Genomic DNA, 25,218 nt, shown 5'->3' on the forward strand with positions numbered 1-25,218 from the left:
GATTTTTATTATTTTGGGGGGCTTTTCTATTTTATTAGGGGAATTAGATTAGGTGTAATTAGTTTAAAAAACTTGTAATTATTTTAATATTTTCTGTAATTTTGTGTTGTTTTTTTTTGTACTTTAGTTTATTTTATTTTATTGTAATTAATTTAATTTAATGTAGGGAATTAATTTAATTATAGTGTAGTGTTAGGTGTAATTGTAACTTAGGTTAGGTTTTATTTTATTTTACAGGTACTTTTGTATTTATTTTAGCTAGGTAGTTAGTAAATAGTTAATAACTATTTAGTAACTATTCTACCTAGTTAAAATAAATACAAAGTTGCCTGTAAAATAAAAATAAACCCTAAGCTAGATACAATGTAACTATTAGTTATATTGTAGCTAGCTAAGGCCTAGATTTAGAGTTCGGCGGTAAAAGGGCTGTTAACGCTCCGCGGGCTTTTTTCTGGCCGCACCATAAATTTAACTCTGGTATCGAGAGTTAAAACAAATGCTGCGTTAGGCTCCAAAAAAGGAGCGTAGGGCATTTTTACCGCAAATGCAACTCTCGATACCAGAGTTGCTTACGGACGCGGCCGGCATCAAAAACGTGCTCGTGCACGATTCTCCCATAGGAAACAATGGGGCTGTTTGAGCTGAAAAAAAACCTAACACCTGCAAAAAAGCAGCGTTCAGCTCCTAACGCAGCCCCATTGTTTCCTATGGGGAAACACTTCCTACGTCTGCACCTAACACTCTAACATGTACCCCGAGTCTAAACACCCCTAACCTTACACTTATTAACCCCTAATCTGCCGCCCCCGCTATCGCTGACCCCTGCATTACACTTTTAACCCCTAATCTGCCGCTCCGTAAACCGCCGCCACCTACGTTATCCCTATGTACCCCTAATCTGCTGCCCTAACATCGCCGACCCCTATGTTATATTTATTAACCCCTAATCTGCCCCCCACAACGTCGCCGACACCTACCTACACTTATTAACCCCTAATCTGCCGAGCGGACCTGAGCGCTACTATAATAAAGTTATTAACCCCTAATCCGCCTCACTAACCCTATCATAAATAGTATTAACCCCTAATCTGCCCTCCCTAACATCGCCGACACCTACCTTCAATTATTAACCCCTAATCTGCCGACCGGAGCTCACCGCTATTCTAATAAATGTATTAACCCCTAAAGCTAAGTCTAACCCTAACACTAACACCCCCCTAAGTTAAATATAATTTTTATCTAACGAAATAAATTAACTCTTATTAAATAAATGATTCCTATTTAAAGCTAAATACTTACCTGTAAAATAAATCCTAATATAGCTACAATATAAATTACATTTATATTATAGCTATTTTAGGATTAATATTTATTTTACAGGCAACTTTGTAATTATTTTAACCAGGTACAATAGCTATTAAATAGTTAAGAACTATTTAATAGTTACCTAGTTAAAATAATTACAAATTTACCTGTAAAATAAATCCTAACCTAAGATATAATTAAACCTAACACTACCCTATCAATAAAATAATTAAATAAACTACCTACAATTACCTACAATTAACCTAACACTACACTATCAATAAATTAATTAAACACAATTGCTACAAATAAATACAATTAAATAAACTATCTAAAGTACAAAAAATAAAAAAGAACTAAGTTACAGAAAATAAAAAAATATTTACAAACATAAGAAAAATATTACAACAATTTTAAACTAATTACACCTACTCTAAGCCCCCTAATAAAATAACAAAGACCCCCAAAATAAAAAATTCCCTACCCTATTCTAAAATACAAAAATTACAAGCTCTTTTACCTTACCAGCCCTGAACAGGGCCCTTTGCGGGGCATGCCCCAAGAATTTCAGCTCTTTTGCCTGTAAAAAAAAACATACAATACCCCCCCCCCAACATTACAACCCACCACCCACATACCCCTAATCTAACCCAAACCCCCTTAAATAAACCTAACACTAATCCCCTGAAGATCTTCCTACCTTGTCTTCACCATCCAGGTATCACCGATCCGTCCTGGCTCCAAGATCTTCATCCAACCCAAGCGGGGGTTGGCGATCCATAATCCGGTGCTCCAAAGTCTTCCTCCTATCCGGCAAGAAGAGGACATCCGGACCGGCAAACATCTTCTCCAAGCGGCATCTTCTATGTTCTTCCATCCGATGACGACCGGCTCCATCTTGAAGACCTCCAGCGCGGATCCATCCTCTTCTTCCGACGACTAGACGACGAATGACGGTTCCTTTAAGGGACGTCATCCAAGATGGCGTCCCTCGAATTCCGATTGGCTGATAGGATTCTATCAGCCAATCGGAATTAAGGTAGGAATATTCTGATTGGCTGATGGAATCAGCCAATCAGAATCAAGTTCAATCCGATTGGCTGATCCAATCAGCCAATCAGATTGAGCTCGCATTCTATTGGCTGATCGGAACAGCCAATAGAATGCGAGCTCAATCTGATTGGCTGATTGGATCAGCCAATCGGATTGAACTTGATTCTGATTGGCTGATTCCATCAGCCAATCAGAAAATTCCTACCTTAATTCCGATTGGCTGATAGAATCCTATCAGCCAATCGGAATTCGAGGGACGCCATCTTGGATGACGTCCCTTAAAGGAACCGTCATTCGTCGGGAGACATCGGAAGAAGAGGATGGATCCGCGTCGCCTGCTTCAAGATGGACCCGCTCCGCACCGGATGGAAGAAGATCGAAGATGCCGCTTGGAGAAGATGTTTGCCGGTCCGGATGTCCTCTTCTTGCCGGATAGGAGGAAGACTTTGGAGCACCGGATTATGGATCGCCAACCCCCGCTTGGGTTGGATGAAGATCTTGGAGCCAGGACGGATCGGTGATACCTGGATGGTGAAGACAAGGTAGGAAGATCTTCAGGGGATTAGTGTTAGGTTTATTTAAGGGGGGTTTGGGTTAGATTAGGGGTATGTGGGTGGTGGGTTGTAATGTTGGGGGGGGGGGTATTGTATGTTTTTTTTTACAGGCAAAAGAGCTGAACTTCTTGGGGCATGCCCCGCAAAGGGCCCTGTTCAGGGCTGGTAAGGTAAAAGAGCTTGTAATTTTTGTATTTTAGAATAGGGTAGGGAATTTTTTATTTTGGGGGGCTTTGTTATTTTATTAGGGGGCTTAGAGTAGGTGTAATTAGTTTAAAATTGTTGTAATATTTTTCTTATGTTTGTAAATATTTTTTTATTTTCTGTAACTTAGTTCTTTTTTATTTTTTGTACTTTAGATAGTTTATTTAATTGTATTTATTTGTAGCAATTGTGTTTAATTAATTTATTGATAGTGTAGTGTTAGGTTAATTGTAGGTAGTTTATTTAATTATTTTATTGATAGGGTAGTGTTAGGTTTAATTATATCTTAGGTTAGGATTTATTTTACAGGTAAATTTGTAATTATTTTAACTAGGTAACTATTAAATAGTTCTTAACTATTTAATAGCTATTGTACCTGGTTAAAATAATTACAAAGTTGCCTGTAAAATAAATATTAATCCTAAAATAGCTATAATATAATTATAATTTATATTGTAGCTATATTAGGATTTATTTTACAGGTAAGTATTTAGCTTTAAATAGGAATCATTTATTTAATAAGAGTTAATTTATTTCGTTAGATAAAAATTATATTTAAGTTAGGGGGGTGTTAGTGTTAGGGTTAGACTTAGCTTTAGGGGTTAATACATTTATTAGAATAGCGGTGAGCTCCGGTCGGCAGATTAGGGGTTAATAATTGAAGGTAGGTGTCGGCGATGTTAGGGAGGGCAGATTAGGGGTTAATACTATTTATGATAGGGTTAGTGAGGCGGATTAGGGGTTAATAACTTTATTATAGTAGCGCTCAGGTCCGCTCGGCAGATTAGGGGTTAATAAGTGTAGGCAGGTGTCGGCGACGTTGTGGGGGGCAGATTAGGGGTTAATAAATATAACATAGGGGTCGGCGATGTTAGGGGCAGCAGATTAGGGGTACATAGGGATAACGTAGGTGGCGGCGATTTGCGGTCGGAAGATTAGGGGTTAATTATTTTAAGTAGCTTGCGGCGACGTTGTGGGGGGCAAGTTAGGGGTTAAGAAATATAATACAGGGGTCGGCGGGGTTAGGGGCAGCAGATTAGGGGTACATAAGTATAACGTAGGTGGCGGTCGGCAGATTAGGGGTTAAAAATTTTAATCGAGTGGCGGCGATGTGGGGGGACCTCGGTTTAGGGGTACATAGGTAGTTTATGGGTGTTAGTGTACTTTAGGGTACAGTAGTTAAGAGCCTTAGAAACCGGCGTTAGCCAGAAAGCTCTTAACTCCTGCTATTTTCAGGCGGCTGGAATCTTGTCGTTAGAGCTCTAACGCTCACTGCAGAAACGACTCTAAATACCAGCGTTAGAAAGATCCCATTGAAAAGATAGGCTACGCAAATGGCGTAGGGGGATCTGCGGTATGGAAAAGTCGCGGCTGAAAAGTGAGCGTTAGACCCTTTAATCACTGACTCCAAATACCAGCGGGCGCCCAAAACCAGCGTTAGGAGCCTCTAACGCTGGTTTTGACGGCTACCGCCGAACTCTAAATCTAGGCCTTAGGGTTTATTTTATAGGTAAGTATTTAGTTTTAAATAGAAATTATTTAGTTAATTGTAGTAATTTTATTAAGATTTATTTAAATTATATTTAAGTTAGGGGGTGTTAGGGTTAGACTTAGGTTTAGGGGTTAATAACTTTATTATAGTGGCGGCAACATTGGGGGCGGCATATTAGGGGTTAACACTAACAGCCATAAACTACCTATTAACCCCTAAACTGAGGACCCCCGCACCGCAAACACTAAAATAAAATTATTAACCCCTAATCTGTCGCTCCCAACATCGCTGCCACTATAATAAACATATTAACCACTAAACTGCCGAACTCCCGCCTCACAAACACTAATTAAATATTATTAACCCCTAATGTGCTGTCCCTAACATCGCCACAACCTACATTACATTTATTAACCCCTAATCCAATGCCCCAAACGTCGCCACCACTATACTAAATTTATTAAGCCCTAAACCCCTAAATCTAACCCTAAACCCCCCTAACTTAAATATAATTAAAACAAATCTAAATAAAAATTAATATCATTACCTAAATAATTCCTATTTAAAACTAAATACTTACCTATAAAATAAACCCTAACCTAGCTACAATATAACTAATAGTTACATTGTAGCTAGCTTAGGGTTTATTTTTTATTTTACAGGCAAGTTTGTATTTATGTTAACTAGGTAAAATAGTTACTAAATAGTTATTAACTATTAACTAACTACCTAGCTAAAATAAATACAAACTTACCTGTAAAATAAAACCTAACCTGTCTTAGACTAACACCTAACCTTACACTACAATTAAATAAATTACATAAATCAAATACAATTACCTAAATAACAAAAAACAAACGCTAAATTACACAAATTAAAAAAATAAATTATCAGATATTTAAACTAATTACACCTAATCTAATAGCCCTATCAAAATAAAAAAGCTCCCCTAAAATAAAAAAACCTAGCCTAAACTAAACTACCAATAGCCCTTAAAAGGGCCTTTTGCAGGGCATTGCCCCAAAGAAATCAGCTCGTTTACCAGCCTTTCACCCCACCCACTCTCTAATTTGCAAGTGTGTAATTCCTGCTAGCTAAAACTGCCTGTAACAGCTGCCTAGAATCATTTCATCATTTCTCACCACTACATATGGAGAAGGCTTAAGGCTCATTTTGGGCCTAGGCTCTCTGATCTAAGTAGCTCTCTGTTACAAGTAGCAAGAGTTAGCACACTGGAGTTGGAAACTGCAGACCAACTAACAGGTAAACTTAATAACTATACTTCTACACAATGCTCTCTATGCCTTTTCTGCTCTCTCTTTCTTCCCTTCTCCTAAAAATCACTGCATGTCCCTACAACAACAATCCCCACACTATCCATATCTCCCCCTCCCTTCTCTCATCCCCTATGCTGTCCTCTAATGAACTACTTTGTTTCCTTAGAAACACTTTCCCCTCTAACTCTCCTGTGTCTAATCATTCCCGCTCCTACAAATCTCACTCTCACCTTTTGTCTCTCTCACTGCTACTACTGCTTGCTGCTGGTGATGTCTCTCCTAACCCTGGCCCTGCAACAAATCGCCACACTTTTACACTCTCGCTCCATCTCCCACTGCAAAAATCCTAGGTCACGCAATACCAACAATCTCATCTCAATTAACACACAGCGCCTAACCCCTCCCTTTTCTTGTGCCCTCTGGAATGCTCTCTCAGTCTGTAACAAGCTTACAACTGTTCACGACCTGTTTGTTTCCAACGCTTTCAACCTCTCTCAAGCTATTACTGAAACTTGGCTATCTTCCTCTGACACTGTTTTCATTGCTGCTCTCACACATGGTGGTCTTCACTTTAGCCACACACCTAGGCCAGGTGAGAGACACGGTGGCGGTGTTGGCATCTTACTCTCCCCCTCCTGTTCCTATCAGTACCTATCCCCATTTCCATCTCTCTCCTTTTCTTCCTTTGAAGTCCACTGCATTCGCCTGTTCTCCCCTCTCTCTTTCAGAGTGGCAGTTATCTATCGCCCCCCTGGACCAACTTCCCAATTCCTTGACAACTTTGCTGCCTGGCTTCCTTACTTTCTCTCCACAAATACACCTGCTTTAATCCTAGGGGACTTCAACATCCCCATTGACAACCCATCTGCCCCTGCTGCCTCTAAACTTCTCTCACTCACTAACTCCTTCGGCTTCTCACAATCCACCCTATTCCCTACCCACCGCGATGGACACTCGATTGATCTGGTATTCTCCTATCTTTGCTCTCTCTCTAATGTTGCATGTCGCCCATTTCCCATCTCAGACCACCATCTGCTCACCTTTAATCCTAATATAGATACTAAACTACGCCTCCCCCACACTTCCACGATATCCTGCCCTGACCTTGCTATAACCCACTATAACAATACTCTCTCTGCTGCACTTGACACTCTCGCTCTACCCCAACCTCGCAAAGCCCCACGTCGTCAGCTCCAACCCTGGCACTCCCCAACAAACTTTTCACCTACAAAAATGCTCCCGCACTGCTGAGCGTGTCTGGAGGAAATCCCGCTCTGAACATGATTTTATGCACTATAAGTTCATTCTCTACTCTTACACTCTGCCCTTCCCTCTTATATCCACTCACTCCTCAAACCCTAAAAGACTCTTCTCTATTTTCAACTCTCTCCTCTACCCACCTGCACCACCCCCCTCATCTGCATTCAGTGCTCAAGACCTCGCTGACTATTTTCTCAATAAAACACTTGCAATCCGAGGAAACATCCCAACACAAACCTGCAATCTCCCAACTCCGCTCCCAGTCACCCCCTCTGCCACTCTCTGCACCCTCCTCCCAACCACTGAGAGTGAAGTGGCTTCCCTTTTGTCTTCCTCACACCTCACTACCTGCCCACTTGACCCTATTCCTTCACATCTAATCCCTCCTCTGTCTACCACCCTCACTCCGGCTCTTACTCACATATTTAACCTATCCCTTTCTACAGGCTCATTCCCTGCCTCCTTCAAACATGCGAAGGTCACCCCCATCCTCAAAAAACCCTCCCTCGACCCTAACTCCCCTGCAAACTACTGCCCCATATCACTGCTCCCACTAGCTTCAAAACTCCTTGAAAAACTAGTTTTCAATCGCCTAACCCACTTCCTGTCCTCAAACTCATTGCTCGACCCCCTGCAATCTGGCTTCCGTCCCCAACACTCAACTGAAACTGCCCTCACCAAGGTTACTAACGATCTCCTTTCTGCTAAAAACAAAGGCTACTACTCTATACTCATCTTACTTGACCTATCTGCTGCCTTTGACACTGTTGACCATCCCCTTCTCCTACGGTCTCTCAGTTCTCTTGGTCTCTGTGACACTGCCCTCTCCTGGATTCACTCTTATCTCTCTAACAGATCCTTCTCAGTCTCTTTTGCTGGTGACTCCTCCTCTCTATTGTCCCTGTTTGTTGGAATACCTCAAGGCTCTGTCCTGGGTCCTCTACTCTTCTCTATCTACACGTCTTCACTGGGTAAACTTATCAACAGCTATGGCTTCAGCTATCACCTCTATGCTGATGATACCCAGATCTACCTTTCCACCCCTGCACTCTCTCCTTCTGTCAACTCTCACATCAGCGACTGCTTATCTGGAATTTCCTCCTGGATGGCCTCTCACCACCTAAAAATAAATATGTCCAAGACCGAACTACTTCTAATTCCCCCCTCTAGCTCTACTCCAGTCTCTAATTTTTCTATCACTGTTGGCGGCACCACTATCTCCCCATCACCCCAAGTCCGCTGCCTCGGAGTCACGCTTGACTCAAATCTGTCCTTCATTCCCCACATCCAACTGCTCTCTTCATCCTGCCGCAACCACCTACGCAATATCTCCAAAACTACCAAACAGCTCATCCACTCCCTGGTAATTTCCCGACTTGACTACTGTAACAACTTACTAACTGGCCTCCCTCTCTCCCGCCTCTCTCCCCTCCAATCCGTCCTAAATGCATCTGCCAGACTAATCCACCTCTCTCGACGCTCTGTTTCTGCTGCGCCTCTCTGTGAGTCCCTTCACTGGCTCCCCATTCACAACAGAGTTAAATTCAAAATTCTCACCCTGACCTACAAAGCCCTCACTAATGCTGCCCCACCCTACCTGTCCTCACTCATCAACAAATATACTCCTGCCCGTCCCCTAAGATCCAACAACGACCTGCTTCTTGCGTCCTCTACCATCACCTCCTCTCATTCTAGACTACAGGACTTCTCTCGTGCGGCACCAACCCTCTGGAACGCACTTCCTCGAGATGTCAGACTTGCCCCTAACCTCTCCTCCTTTAAATGTTCCCTAAAGACCTTTCTGTTCAGGGAAGCTTATCACCCGACTTATTAACAAACTAACTACAATTAACTAACAGTTGCCCTCTATCTCCTCACTAATATAATTCTCACCTCTGCAGTCCCCACCTCCTGTTTCCAATCCTGCTACCCATCTAGACTGTAAGTTCCCACGGGAACAGGGCCCTCAATTCGCCCTGTATTTGTCTGTAAAATTTTGTGTCTTATCGTATTGTTTCTCCACTGTACTGTTATCCTTGTACCCATGGGCAGCGCTGAGGAATCTGTCGGCGCTTTACAAATAAAGAATAATAAATAATAATAATAAAATAAATGTAATGTAGGTTGCAGCAATGTTGGGGGCAGCAGATTAGGGGTTCATAGGTATAATGTAGGTGGCGGCGGTGTCCGGAGCGGCAGATTAGGGGGTTAATAATATAATGTAGGTGTCAGCAATAGCGGGGGTGGCAGATTAGGGGTTAATAAGTGTAAGATTAGGGGTGTTTAGCCTCGGGGTTCATGTTAGAGTGTTAGGTGTAAACGAAAATTTTCTTTCCCCATAGGAATCAATGGGGCTGCATTAGGAGCTAAACACTGCTTTTTTGCAGGTGTTAGGTTTTTTTTCAGCCGGCTCTGCCCCATTGATTCCTATGGGGAAATCGTGCAAAAGCACGTTTTGCCAGCTCACCGCTACCGTAAGCAGCACTGGTATTGAGGTGAGATGTGGAGCTAAATTTTGCTCTTCGCTCACTTTTCTGCCGGTTTTAAAAAAAACGTAATACCAGCGTTGTCTGTAGGTGAGCGGTTAGCATAAACTTCTCGTTAGCACCGCACAGCCTTACCGACAAAATTTGTAATCTAGGTGATAGTGCCCGATGATTAAAAACTAGTGGCATGGAGACAAAATTCAAATCACTCTTTTTGAGCATTATATTTTATGCAGCAGCCAGTGAGGGAAGCAGGGATAACTCCGCCCCCTCAGCTCGTCTAAAAGGGGGATTAGGGCCAGGCTAGGCATGCTGCCAATCGCCAGGGGGCAGAAAATGGGGCCCCTTGCGTAATCAGCTATTTGTTAAAGACAGCCTGTCAGTCAGGAGCATAAAAGTTTTTTGGGGTTTTTTTTTTTGCCAGTCTGTTGGATGACTGTTTGATTCCAGCCTGCTCCACTTGCACCAAGAGGGGTGCTCTACCAAATGTGAGTGAAACATTTAATGCACAATCTCACACAAGTATATACAGTGCTATGCCATGTGGCGCTTCTGTTTTCTTCTACAGATCACTGATCCTGGCCTTTGATCCATTCACACATAGCTACCTGGACCTGGACTTCAACTACATATTTAGGCTGTTTATTGTATAGTGCCCTCCATTGTTATATGGGACTTTTATAATTATACCCATTTTTTTATATCTGCAAACTGTAACAATTGCATAATTTACCATCATTGATAGATTTTTTTTAAACTGTTTACTATATACTTACATTTAGATTTGCACAATCTTATAGCAATTCTAAATGATCTAGGGTGCCCCCTATATATAATCTTAATATTTGGTGTATATGACTATGTCCCCAGGTGTATATGACTATGTCCCCAGTTCCTCGACTCTCACTATCTTATAAAAAGAAAATAATGTATAAAGCAAATGGGTTATGATCTCAGGTTAGCAGGTTTAGGAGCACATCTTTACAAAAAAAATAGTGGCTGAATGAAATGTCCACCAAGAGACCAACAGGAAGGTCTAAGACATGTATTAGGCTATGCTGAAAACCACATGGATGTATACCTCAGAAAGAAATATGGGCAGACTTTTGTTTTCTGTTTCTTATCTGCTAAAAAATATCTGCTATCTGATATAAACTTACAAACTTTCTAAGTGTATTAGTATCACTTACCTTCAACCAGAAATTAATATTTGTGTAGGGTAAACTAACAGTGCATGGGTACCAGGCATATTGGGATATTCCATCACTCAGTTCGATCACTTTTGTTCGACACACCTGTTAAATTTAAAAAAAAAAAAAAAAATGTGATGGAAAAAAGTGACATTTGTATAAAGAAACAAAAAAACAGAATTTATGCTTACCTGATAAATTGCTTTCTCTTGCGGTGTATCCAGTCCACGGATTCATCCTTTACTTGTGGGATATTCTCATTCCCTACAGGAAGTGGCAAAGAGAGCACACAGCAGAGCTGTCCATATAGCTCCCCCTCTAGCTCCACCCCCCAGTCAATCGACCAAAGGTTAGGAAGAAAAAGGAGAAACCATAGGGTGCAGTGGTGACTGTAGTTTAAACAAAAAAATTATACCTGACTTAATTGCCAGGGCGGGCCGTGGACTGGATACACCGCAAGAGAAAGCAATTTATCAGGTAAGCATAAATTCTGTTTTCTCTTGCAAGGTGTATCCAGTCCACGGATTCATCCTTTACTTGTGGGATACCAATACCAAAGCTTTAGGACACGGATGAAGGGAGGGAACAAGACAGGTACCTTAAACGAAAGGCACCACTGCTTGCAAAACCTTTCTCCCAAAAATAGCCTCCGAAGAAGCAAAAGAATCGAATTTGTAAAATTTGGCAAAAGTATGCAGTGAAGACCAAGTCGCTGCCTTACAAATCTGTTCAAAAGAAGCCTCATTCTTGAAAGCCCATGTGGAAGCCACTGCTCTGGTAGAATGAGCAGTAATTCTTTCAGGAGGCTGCTGGCCAGCAGTCTCATAGGCCAAATGGATGATACTTTTCAGCCAAAAGGAAAGAGAGGTAGCAGTCGCTTTCTGACCTCTCCTCTTACCAGAATAGATAACAAACAAGGAAGATGTTTATCTGAAATCCTTAGTTGCTTTCAAATAGAACTTTAGAGCACGAACTACATCAAGCTTGTGCAACAGACGTTCCTTCTTCGAAGAAGCATTGGGACACAGAGAAGGAACAACAATTTCCTGGTTAATATTCTTGTTAGAAACCACTTAAGGAAGAAAGCCAGGTTTAGTACGCAAAACTACCTTATCTGCATGGAACACCAGGTAAGGTGAATCACAGTGTAAGGCAGATAATTCGAGCCGAAGAGATAGCTACCAAAAACAAAACTTTCCAAGATAACAACTTAATATCTATGGAATGTAAAGGTTCAAACGGAACCCCTTGAAGAACTGAAAGAACTAGATTTAGACTCCATGGCGGAGCCACAGGTTTATAGACAGGCTTGATTCTGACTAAAGCCTGTGCAAACGCTTGAACGTCTGGCACCTCTGCCAGACGCTTGTGTAAAAGGATAGACAGAGCAGATATCTGTCCCTTTAACTAGCCGACAAACCTTTCTCCAAACCGTCTTGGAGAAAGGACAATATCCTGGGAATCCTAATCTTACTCCATGAGTAACCCTTGGATTCACACCAACAAAGATATTTCCGCCATATCTTATGGTAGATTTTCCTGGTGGCAGGCTTTCTAGCCTGAATCAGAGTATCTATAACCGACTCAGAGAAACCACGCTTTGATAGAATTAAGCTTTCAATCTCCAAGCAGTCAGACGTAGAGAAACTAGATTTGGATGCTTGAACGGACCCTGTATTAGAAGGTCCTGCCTCATTGGCAGTGTCCATGGTGGGACAGATGACATGTCCACTAGGTCTGCATACCAAGTCCTGTGTGGCCACGCAGGCGCTATCAAAATCACCGAAACCTTCTCCTGCTTGATTCTGGCGATCAGACGAGGGTGAAGAGGAAACGGTGGGAAAACATAAGCCAGATTGAAGGACCAAGGCGCTGCTAGAGCATCTATCAATGCCGCCTTGGAGTCCCGAGACCTGGATCCGTAGAGAGGAAGCTTGGTGTTCTGACGGGACACCATCAGATCTAACTCTGGAATGCCCCGTAGCTGAGTCAACTGGGCAAATACCTCCGGGTGGAGTTCCCACTCCCCCGGGTGAAAAGTCTGACGACTCAGAAAATCCACCTCCCAGTTGTCTACTCCAGGGATGTGAATTGCTGAGAGATGGCAGGAGTGGTCCTCCGCCCACCTGATTATTTTGGTTACTTCCTTCATCGCTAGGGAACTCTTTGTTCCCCCCTGATTATTGATGTAAGCTAGAGTCGTGATGTTGTCCGACTGAAATCTGATGAATTTGGCCGCAGCTAGTTGAGGCCATGCCTGAAGCGCGTTGAATATCGCACTCAGTTCCAGAATGTTTATCGGGAGAAGAGATTCTTCCCGAGACCATAAGCCTTGAGCTTTCAGGGAGTCCCAGACTGCACCCCAGCCTAACAGACTGGCGTCGGTCGTTACAATGGTCTGCGGAAACATATTCCCTGAGACAGGTGATCCTGAGACAACCACCAGAGAAGAGAAACTCTGGTTTCCTGGTCCAACTGTGTTTGAGGAGACAAATCTGCATAATCCCCATTCCACTGATTGAGCATGCATAGTTGCAGTGGTCTGAGATGTATCCGAGCGAAAGGTACTATGTCCATTGCCGCTACCATTAATCCGATTGCCTCCATGCACTGAGCTACAGATGGCCGAGGAATGGAATGAAGAACTCGGCAAGCAGTTAAAAGTTTCAACTTTCTGACCTCTGTCAGAAATATTTTAATTTCTACTGAATCTATTAGTGTTCCTAGGAAGGGAACCGTTGTGAGTGGGGACAGAGAACTCTTTTTGATGTTCACCTTCCACCCATGGGACCTCAGAAAGGCCAATACAATCTCCAATTGAGCCCTGGCTCTGTGAAAGGACGGCGCCTGAATTAAGATGTCGTCCAAATAAGGCGCCACTGCTATGCCCCGTGGTCTTAGAACCGCCAGAAGGGACCCTAGCACCTTTGTGAAAATTCTGGGAGCAGTGGCTAAACCGAATGGAAGAGCCACGAACTGGTAATGCTTGTCTAGGAAAGCGAACCTGAGGAACTGATGATGATCTTTGTGGATAGGGATATGCAGTTATGCATCCTTTAGATCCATGGTAGTCATATATTGACCTTCCTGGATCATAGGTAAGATTGTCCGAAGTTCCTTCTTTTTTGGGAACCACAAACAGGTTTGAGTAAAAACCCAGTCCTTGTTCTGCAATTGGAACTGGGTATATCACTCCCATCGTATGAAGATCTTCTACACAGCGTAAGAACGCCTCTTTCTTTGTCTGGTCTGTAGACAGACGAGAAATGTGGAACCTTCCCCTTGGAGGGGAGTCATTGAATTCTAGAAGATATCCCTGGGTAACAATCTCTAATGCCCTGGGATCGTGAACATCTCTTGCCCAGGCCTGAGCGAAGAGAGAAAGTCTGCCCCCTACTAGATCCGGTCCCGGATCTGGGGCTACCCCTTCATGCTGTTTTGGTAGCAGCTGCAGGCTTTTTGGCCTGTTTACCCTTGTTCCAGCCCTGGTAAGGCTTCCAGGTTGCCTTGGGCTTGAAGCGTTACCCTCTTGCTTTGCAGCTGTAGAGGCTGAAGCGGGACCACTCCTGAAATTACGAAGGTAACGAAAATTAGCTTTGTTTTTAGCCTTAAAGGGCTTGTCCTGAGGGAGAGCATGGCCCTTTCCCCCGGTGATTTCTGAAATAATCTCTTTCAATTCTGAAAAGGGTCTTTCCTTTGAAAGGGATATTTAATAATTTGGATTTTGACGACACATCGGCCGACCATGACTTGAGCCAAAACGCTCTGCGCGCCATAATGGCGAAACCTGAATTTTTTGCCGCTAACTTAACTAATTGCAAAGCGGCATCTGTGATAAAAGAATTAGCCAGCTTTAGAGCCTTAATTCTATCCATAATTTCGTCATATGAGGTCTCCGTCTGGAGCGACTCCTCCAGCGCCTCAAACCAGAAAGCCGCTGCAGTAGTTACAGGAATAATGCAGGCAATAGGTTGGAGAAGAAAACCTTGTTGAACAAAAAAGTAAACCTTCTAACTTTTTATCCATAGGATCTTTAAAAGCACAACTGTCTCCAATTGGTATGGTTGTGCGCTTAGCAAGTGAAGAAACAGCCCCTTCTACCTTAGGGACCGTCTGCCACGAGTCCCGACTGGGGTCAGTTATGGGGAATATTTTCTTAAAAATAGGGGGGGGGGGAGGGACACCTGGTCTATCCCACTCCCTAGTAACAATATCCGCAACCTTTTTAGGGATCGGAAACGCATCAGTGTATACAGGGACCTCTACGTACTTGTCCATTTTACACAATTTCTCTGGGACCACCATAGGGTCACAATCATCCAGAGTGGCTAATACCTCCCTGAGCAATACGCAGAGGTGTTCCAATTTAAATTTAAACGCTAATGAATCTGACTCTGCCTGATGATAAACCTTTCCTGAGTCGGAAATTTCTCCCTCAGACATCAAATCCCTCACCCCCACTTCAGAGCGTTGTGAGGGCACATCAGATAAGGCTACCAAAGCTTCAGACTGCTCATAATCTGTTCTTAAAACAGAGCTATCGCGCTTTGCAGGAAAAACTGGCAGTTTGGATAGAAAGGCTGCAAGGGAATTATCCATGACTGTCGCTAGTTGTTACAATGTAATAGGGGCAGACGCACTAGAGGTACTAGGCATCGCTTGAGCGGGCGTAACTGGTTGTGACACATGGGGAGAGGTAGACGGACTATCCTCATTACCTTCAGTCTGAGAATCATCTAGGGCCACACTTTTAAGTGTAACAATATGATATTTAAAGTGTATAGACATATTAGTGCAATTGGGGCACATTCTGAGAGGGGGTTCCACCATGGCTTCTAAACACATTGAACAAGGATTTTCCTTAGTGTCAGACATGTTTAACAGACTAGTAGCATACACAAGCAGGCTTGGAAAACACTTTAATCAAATAAAAAACACAATTTGAAAAAACGTTACTGTGCCTTTAAGAAATAAAAAGAGCACACAATTTTACAAAACAGTGAAAAATGCACCAATCCTTTTGAAATTTTCACAGTATGTACCTAAGGCTTTAATATGATTGCACCACAAGTTGCAGAACGATTAACCCCTTAATGCCCAAACTGGAGCAGCCTAAAGCCAACAACCGGTTAATTAACTACAGTACCTTGCCATAGCTTACTGCTGTGGCCCTACCTGCCCTTAGGGATCAGTTTTGGGGGAATAAAGCTTCTTTTAGGCCCTCAATCAGCAGCTGGACCCTCCATGTGAAGCAGCATGAACTGTCTTTCAATTCTAACTGCGCATCTGAGGCGTGAAATTAGGCCCCTCCCACTCCACTCCGGAGTTGTGAGGCCTACAAAAATCACTTCTAAGTGACTAAATTTTTGCCATGTGGATAATAACCCCAGAAAACACTCCAAAGTGCTTAAAAAAGTTTCTCCAACGAGTATTTCTTAAAATAAATAATTGATTGCCCTGCATTAGTGTCAACCAGACTAATTAGCCCTGTTATGTAAGCATTCAATTCTATACTAAGTCTCAGAACATAGCTTACCCTCCCCACATGGGGATCTTGTCAGTCTTCTAGCATTATCTCAGTCTTGTCTAGAAATAAATGACTGAACATACCTCATTGCAGTCAAGCCTGCAAACTGTTCCCCCCAACTGAAGTTTTCTAGTACTCCTCAGTCCTGTGTGGGAACAGCAGTGGATTTTAGTTACAACATGCTAAAATCATTTTCCTCTCAGCAGAATTCTTCATCACTTTTCTGCTAGAGAGTAAATAGTACAAACCGGTACCATTTAAAAATAACAAACTCTTGATTGAAGATATAAAACTACAATTCACTTTACCCTCCCGTAGAGAGACCCTAGTGCTTAGAGCCGGCAAAGAGAATGACTGGGGGGTGGAGCTAGAGGGAGAGCTATATGGAAAGCTCTGCTGTGTGCTCTCTTTGCCACTTCCTGTAGGGAATGAGAATATCCCACAAGTAAAGGATGAATCCGTGGACTGGATACACCTTGCAAGAGAAAACATATTTTGGAGATGTGAGTAGTACAGAAAGGGAGTAATTTCAAGAGATGAAAGAAAAAGAATGGAATATAACATGTAAAATAAAAATGCACACCTCTTGTTACTTGACGCTTAAATTTATGGTCAAAGTGTTATCAGAGCTTATGATACAAAAGGAAGCCATATTTAACCATGAAAGGATCATTCATATTATTGTATTTGCCCTTTTCTAATACAGGTACCTAATGGTTTTGTGAACTGGCTAAACATTTGATTCCGGAACCAAGTTTTGGCTGCAGGTTCACATGAGCGAACTTGCAGCTGGAGAGTTAAGAAACAGTGGTTAGCAGACCACTGCTTCTTAACCCACTTGCTCCCCCCAGACTTTTCCGGCCAAAGAGATTGGCAGCCCATGCTCGCAAGTGATTGGCTACTGTGAGCAGTGGCCGGCATTGCACACTAGCCCTAGTGTGCAACGTTAAATATATGGGGAAGCAATGCCAGGTGGAAAGAGGCGAAGATGTACGCCCCATGTTCGTTGGATACAATTGGCATTCGGTAACCATGAAAGGAAACCTATGCAGCTGTCCAAAGACAATATATATGACTATTATTTTAAATGTGTACTACAGGTTATACAGCACCATACAATGAAAAAACACATTGTTAAAATCATATATTGCATAAAGAGATAAGAAATTGATATTTGAGGAAAACAATAACTGAAAAAGTATTTTATTTATTTTCCCATGATGGTGGGATTAAAGGAGGCGGCAAGCACCCAATACAAGAGCTTTAATCCCTCCCACATTCTCATGATTTTTTAGTCATACATAGGGCCAAGATATATATATATATATATATATATATATATATATATATATATATATTCATTAAAATTATGGGGGAGATAAAAAACTGAAATTAAAATCCTCCATGTCTCAAAATTAAATCAATATAAATATTTGCATAGGAAATTAGCACATCTAGGCAAGAATCCCGCTTGCTTTTTCCCAGAAATACCTCATATACAATGTTACCAATGCACAAGATAATTATGGGTAAGTTATGCAAATTAGATATGCAAATTCTCAGTTTTTTTGCTTCAAAAATACTGTTTTAACACAGCTATCCTTTTAACAGGATTATAGCAGCAAATCAGAAATCACTTACTAGACAGCCTGTTTCGTTGTATTTGGAACTCATCAGTAGGAGATAGATTTCTGGTTGCTGCATTGATAAAGCTATTTTCAAGGTTAAACCAAAATTGATTAAAATTATGGGGGGAGATAAAAAGCTGAAATTAAAATCATCCATGTCTCAAAATGAAATCAATGTAAATATTTGCATAGGAAATTAGCACGTCTAGGCAAGAATCCCCACTTGCTTTTCCCCAGAAATACCTCATATACAATGTTACCAATGCACAAGAGAATTCTGGGTAAGTTATGCAAATTCTCAGTTTTTTTGCTTCAAAAATACTGTTTTAACACAGCTATCCTTAGCGCTGCAGAATCTGTTGGTGCTCTATAAATAACCAATAATAATAATAATATCCTTTTAACAGGATTATAGCAGCAAATCAGAAATCACTCACTAGACAGCCTGTTTTGTTCTATTTGGAACTCATCAGTAGGAGATAGATTTCTGGTTGCTGCATTGCTAAAGCTATTTTCAAGGTTAAACCAAAATTCATTAAAATTATGGGGGGAAGATAAAAAACTGAAATTAAAATCATCCATGTCTCAAAATTAAATCAATGTAAATATTTGCATAGGAAATTAGCACATCTAGGCAAGAATCCCCACTTGCTTTTCCCAGAAATACCTCATATACAATGTTACCAATGCACAAGAGAATTCTGGGTAAGTTATGCAAATTAGATATGCAAATTCTCAGTTTTTTGCTTCAAAAATACTGTTTTAACACAGCTATCCTTTTAACAGGATTATAGCAGCAAATCAGAAATCACTCAATAGACAGCCTGTTTTGTTCTATTTGGAACACATCAGTAGGAGATAGATTTCTGGTTGCTGCATTGATAAAGCTATTTTCAAGGTTAAACCAAAATTCATTAAAATTATGGGGGGATAAAAAACTGAAATTAAAATCCTCCATGTATCAAAATTAAATCAATGTAAAATAGCTTTATCAATGCTATCCTTTAACACAGCTATCCTTTTAACAGGATTATAGCAGCAAATCAGAAATCACTCAATAGACAGCCTGTTTTGTTCTATTTGGAACACATCAGTAGGAGATAGATTTCTGGTTGCTGCATTGATAAAGCTATTTTCAAGGTTAAACCAAAATTCATTAAAATTATGGGGGGGGGGGGATAAAAAACTGAAATTAAAATCCTCCATGTATCAAAATTAAATCAATGTAAAATAGCTTTATCAATGCAGCAACCAGAAATCTATCTCCTACTGATGAGTTCAAAATAGAACAAAACAGGCTGTCTAGTGAGTGATTTCTGATTTTCTGCTATAATCCTGTTAAAAGGATAGCTGTGTTAAAACAGTATTTTTGAAGTAAAAAAAATGATAATTTGCATATCTAATTTGCATAACTTACCCAGAATTCTCTTGTGCATTGGTAACATTGTATATGAGGTATTTCTGGGGGAAAAGCAAGCAGGGATTCTTGCCTAGATGTGCTAATTTCCTATGCAAAACATAATTTATGCTTACCTGATAAATTTATTTCTCTTGTAGTGTAGTCAGTCCACGGGTCATCCATTACTTATGGAATATATCTCCTCCTAACAGGAAGCTGCAAGAGAATCACCCAAGCAGAGCTGCTATATAGCTCCTCCCCTCACATGTCATATTCAGTCATTCGACCAAAACCAGACGAGAAAGGAGAAACCATAGGGTGCAGTGGTGACTGGAGTTTAATTAAAATTTAGATCTGCCTTAAAGACAGGGCGGGCCGTGGACTGACTACACTACAAGAGAAATAAATTTATCAGGTAAGCATAAATTATGTTTTCTCTTGTTAAGTGTAGTCAGTCCACGGGTCATCCATTACTTATGGAATACCAATACCAAAGCTAAAGTACACGGATGAAGGGAGGGACAAGGCAGGAACATTAAACAGAAGGAACCACTGCCTGAAGTACCTTTCTCCCAAAAATAGCCTCCGAAGAAGCAAAAGTGTCAAATTTGTAAAATTTTGAAAAAGTGTGAAGTGAAGACCAAGTTGCAGCCTTGCAAATCTGTTCAACAGAGGCCTCATTTTTAAAGGCCCAGGTGGAAGCCACAGCTCTAGTAGAATGAGCTGTAATCCTTTCAGGAGGCTGCTGTCCAGCAGTCTCATAGGCTAAATGTATTATGCTACGAAGCCAAAAAGAGAGAGAGGTAGCCGAAGCCTTTTGACCTCTCTTCTCTGTCCAGAGCAAACGACAAACAGGGAAGAAGTTTGACGAAAATCTTTAGTTGCCTGCAAATAGAACTTCAGGGCACGGACTACGTCCAGATTATGCAAAAGTCGTTCCTTCTTTGAAGAAGGGTTAGGACACAGTGATGGAACAACAATCTCTTGATTGATATTCCTGTTAGTAACTACCTTAGGTAAGAACCCAGGTTTAGTACGCAGAACTACCTTGTCTGAATGAAAAATCAGATAAGGAGAATCACAATGTAAGGCAGATAACTCAGAGACTCTTCGAGCCGAGGAAATAGCCATCAAAAACAGAACTTTCCAGGATAACAGCTTGATATCAATGGAATGAAGGGGTTCAAATGGAACGCCTTGAAGAACGTTAAGAACTAAGTTTAAGCTCCACGGCGGAGCAACAGTCTTAAACACAGGCTTAATCCTAGCTAAAGCCTGACAAAAAGCCTGAACTTCTGGAACTTCAGCCAGACGTTTGTGTAGAAGAATAGACAGAGCAGAAATCTGTCCCTTTAACGAACTAGCAGATAAGCCCTTTTCTAAACCCTCTTGTAGAAAAGACAATATCCTAGGAATCCTAACCTTACTCCATGAGTAACTCTTGGATTCGCACCTGTATAAATATTTACGCCATATCTTATGGTAAATTTTTCTGGTAACAGTTTTCCGAGCCTGTATTAAGGTATCAATAACTGACTCCGAGAAGCCACGCTTTGATAGAATCAAGCGTTCAATCTCCATGCAGTCAGCCTCAGAGAAATTAGATTTGGATGATTGAAAGGACCCTGAATTAGAAGGTTCTGCCTCAGAGGCAGAGACCATGGTGGACAGGACGACATGTCCACTAGGTCTGCATACCAGGTCCTGCGTGGCCACGCAGGCGCTATCAGAATCACCGATGCTCTTTCCTGTTTGATCTTGGCAATCAGTCGAGGAAGCATCGGGAATGGTGGGAACACATAAGCCATGTTGAAGACCCAAGGGGCTGTCAGAGCATCTATCAGCACCGCTCCCGGGTCCCTGGACCTGGATCCGTAACAAGGAAGCTTGGCGTTCTGGCGAGACACCATGAGATCCAGATCTGGTTTGCCCCAACGATGAATCAGTTGAGAGAAGACCTCCGGGTGAAGTTCCCACTCCCCCGGATGAAAAGTCTGGCGACTTAGAAAATCCGCCTCCCAGTTCTCCACGCCTGGGATGTAGATCGCTGACAGATGGCAAGAGTGAGACTCTGCCCAGCGAATTATCTTTGAGACTTCCAACATTGCTAGGGAACTCCTCGTTCCCCCTTGATGGTTTATGTAAGCCACAGTCGTGATGTTGTCCGACTGAAATCTGATGAACCTCAGAGTTGCTAACTGAGGCCAAGCCAGAAGAGCATTGAGTATTGCTCTCAACTCCAGAATATTTATTGGGAGGAGTTTCTCCTCCTGAGTCCATAAACCCTGAGCCTTCAGGGAGTTCCAGACTGCGCCCCAACCTAGAAGGCTGGCATCTGTTGTTACAATCGTCCAATCTGGCCTGCGAAAGGTCATACCCTTGGACAGATGGACCCGAGAAAGCCACCAGAGAAGAGAATCTCTGGTCTCTTGGTCCAGACTTAGCAGAGGGGACAAATCTGAATAATCCCCATTCCACTGACTTAGCATGCATAATTGCAGCGGTCTGAGATGCAGGAGCGCAAATGGCACTATGTCCATTGCCGCTACCATTATGCCGATTACTTCCATGCACTGAGCCACTGACGGGCGTGGAACGGAATGAAGGACACGGCAAGCATTTAGAAGCTTTGATAACCTGGACTCCGTCAGTTAAATTTTCATCTCTACAGAATCTATAAGAGTCCCTAGAAAGGAGACTCTTGTGAGTGGTGATAGAGAACTCTTTTCCACGTTCACTTTCCACCCATGTGACCTCAGAAATGTCACAACTATCTCTGTATGAGACTTGGCCATTTGAAAGCTTGACGCCTGTATCAGGATGTCGTCTAGATACGGAGCCATCGCTATGCCTCGCGGTCTTAGAACTGCCAGAAGTGAGCCCAGAACCTTTGTAAAGATTCTCGGGGCCGTAGCCAACCCGAAGGGAAGAGCTACAAACTGGTAATGCCTGTCTAGAAAGGCAAATCTTAGGTACCGATAATGATCTTTGTGAATTGGTATATGAAGGTAGGCATCCTTTAAGTCTACCGTGGTCATGTATTGACCCTCTTGGATCATGGGTAGGATGGTTCGAATAGTTTTCATTTTGAATGATGGAACTCTTAGGAATTTGTTTAAGATTTTTAGGTCCAAGATTGGCCTGAAGGTTCCCTCTTTCTTGGGAACCACAAACAGATTCGAGTAAAACCCGTCCGCGGAACTGGGTGGATCACCCCCATTACTAAGAGGTCTTGCACACAGCGTAGAAATGCCTCTTTCTTTCTTTGGTTTGCTGATAACCTTGAAAGATGAAATCTCCCTCGTGGAGGAGATGCTTTGAAGTCCAGAAGATATCCATGAGATATGGTCTCTAACGCCCAGGGATCCTGGACATCTCTTGCCCAAGCCTGGGCGAAGAGAGATAGTCTGCCCCCCACTAGATCCGTTTCCGGATAGGGGGCCCTCTCTTCATGCTGTCTTAGGGGCAGAAGAAGGCTTTCTGGCCTGCTTGCCCTTGTTCCAGGACTGGTTAGTTTTCCAGCCCTGTCTATAACGAGCAACCGGTCCTTCCTGTTTTGGAGCGGAGGAAGTTGATGCTGCTCCTGCCTTGAAGTTACGAAAGGCACGAAAATTAGACTGTTTGGCCTTTGACTTGGCCCTGTCCTGAGGAAGAGTATGACCCTTACCCCCAGTAATGTCAGCAATAATTTCTTTCAAGCCGGGCCCGAATAAGGTCTGCCCTTTGAAAGGAATATTAAGCAATTTAGATTTAGAAGTCACGTCAGCTGACCAGGATTTAAGCCATAGCGCTCAGCGCGCCTGGATGGCGAATCTGGAGTTCTTAGCCGTTAGTTTGGTTAAATGTACAACGGCATCAGAAACAAATGCATTAGCTAGCCTAAGTGCTTTAAGCTTGGCCATAATCTCATCCAATGGAGCAGTGTGAATGGCCTCTTCCAGAGACTCAAACCAGAATGCCGCAGCAGCAGTGACAGGCGCAATGCATGCAAGGGGCTGTAAGATAAAACCTTGTTGAACAAACATTTTCTTAAGGTAACCTTCTAATTTTTTATCCATTGGATCCGAAAAAGCACAACTATCCTCCACCGGAATAGTGGTACGCTTAGCTAAAGTAGAAACTGCTCCCTCCACCTTAGGGACCGTCTGCCATAAGTCTCGTGTGGTGGCGTCTATTGGGAACATTTTTCTAAATATCGGAGGTGGGGAAAAGGGCACACCGGGTCTATCCCACTCCTTGCTAATAATTTCTGTAAGCCTTTTAGGTATAGGAAAAATGTCAGTACACACCGGTACCACAAAGTATCTATCCAACCTACATACTTTCTCTGGAATTGCAACCGTGTTACAATCATTCAGAGCCGCTAATACCTCCCCTAGCAATATGCGGAGGTTCTCAAGCTTAAATTTAAAATTAGAAATCTCTGAATCCGGTCTCCCTGGATCAGATCCGTCACCCACAGAATGAAGCTCTCCGTCCTCATGTTCTGCAAATTGTGACGCAGTATCAGACATGGCTCTCACATCATCAGCGCGCTCTGTCCTTAACCCAGAGCTATCGCGCTTGCCTCTTAATTCAGGCAATTTAGATAATACCTCTGTCATAACAGCAGCCATGTCTTGCAAAGTGATTTGTATGGGCCTCTCTGATGCACTTGGCGCCACAATATCACGCGCCTCCTGAGCGGGAGGCGAAGGTACTGACACGTGAGGAGAGTTAGTCGGCATAACTTCCCCCTCGTTGTCTGGTGATAATTTCTTTACAGATATAGATTGACTTTTATTCAAAGTGACATCAATACATTTAGTACACATATTTCTGTGGGGCTCCACATTGGCCTTCAAACATAGTGAACAAACAGATTCATCTGTGTCAGACATGTTTAAACAGACTCGCAATGAGACTAGCAAGCTTGGAAAATCCTTTCAAATAAATTTACAAGCAATATAAAAAACGCTACTGCGCCTTTAAGAAGCACAAAAAAATTTCACAGTTGAAATAACAAAGAACCAAATCAGTTATAGCAACCAAATTTTCACAGTAAATGTATTAAGTTAGAAAAGTATTGCACCCACTAGCAAATGGATGATTAACCCCTTAATACCCAAAAACAGATAATCAATTTAACAATTAACGTTTTTATCACAGTCAAACACACTGTCACAGGTCTGCTGTGACTGATTACCTCCCTCAAAATGACTTTTGAAGACCCCTGAGCTCTCTAGAGACGTCCTGGATCAAGGAGGAAGAAGCAGGAAGACTGAAACTGAATTTTTACTGTGCAAAAAAGCGCTAAAATAGGCTCCTCCCACTCCTATTACAACAGTGGGAAACCTCAGTTAATCGTTTCTATATAGAAATAAACAACAGCCATGTGGAAAATCATGCCCCAAAAGATTTATCACCAAAGTACCTCACAAAAAACGAATAACATGCCAGTAAACGTTTTAAACATACACTTTAAAAGTTAGGTAGTGTTATTAATAAGCCTGCTACCAGTCGCTTCTACTGCAGTTAAGGCTTATACAATACTTCAGTATTAACAGTATTTTCTTAGTCAAATTTCATTCCTTAGAAAATTACTTATTGTACATACATTCATCAGCCTGATACCAGTCGCTGCTGCATTTAAGGCTGTACTTACATTACATCGGTATCAGCAGTATTTTCTTAGTCAATTCCATTCCTTAGAAAAATAATTTACTCTCACATACCTTGTTTGCAGGATTCCCCACATGCTATTCCCTTTCTGAAAGTTACCCCACTCCTCAGAATGTGCGAGAACAGCCAGTGGATCTTAGTTACTTCTGCTAAGATCATAGAAAACGCAGGCAGATTCTTCT

The 25,218-nt window shown here is 42.1% G+C and overlaps 1 protein-coding gene across 1 annotated transcript in view; it reads right to left on the bottom strand.

Moving 5' to 3' along the window:
- PAPPA (pappalysin 1) overlaps positions 1-25,218 on the bottom strand; it is a 1,503,354-nt gene that overhangs the window by 594,294 nt on the left and 883,842 nt on the right. The window contains exon 11 of the mRNA XM_053695762.1: positions 10,822-10,926. Coding sequence (XP_053551737.1) covers positions 10,822-10,926 — 105 coding nt within the window. The remainder of the gene's footprint in view (positions 1-10,821; positions 10,927-25,218) is intronic.

Source organism: Bombina bombina, chromosome 12 (genome assembly GCF_027579735.1).
Source record: "Bombina bombina isolate aBomBom1 chromosome 12, aBomBom1.pri, whole genome shotgun sequence".
Classification (NCBI taxonomy): Eukaryota; Metazoa; Chordata; class Amphibia; order Anura; family Bombinatoridae; genus Bombina; species Bombina bombina.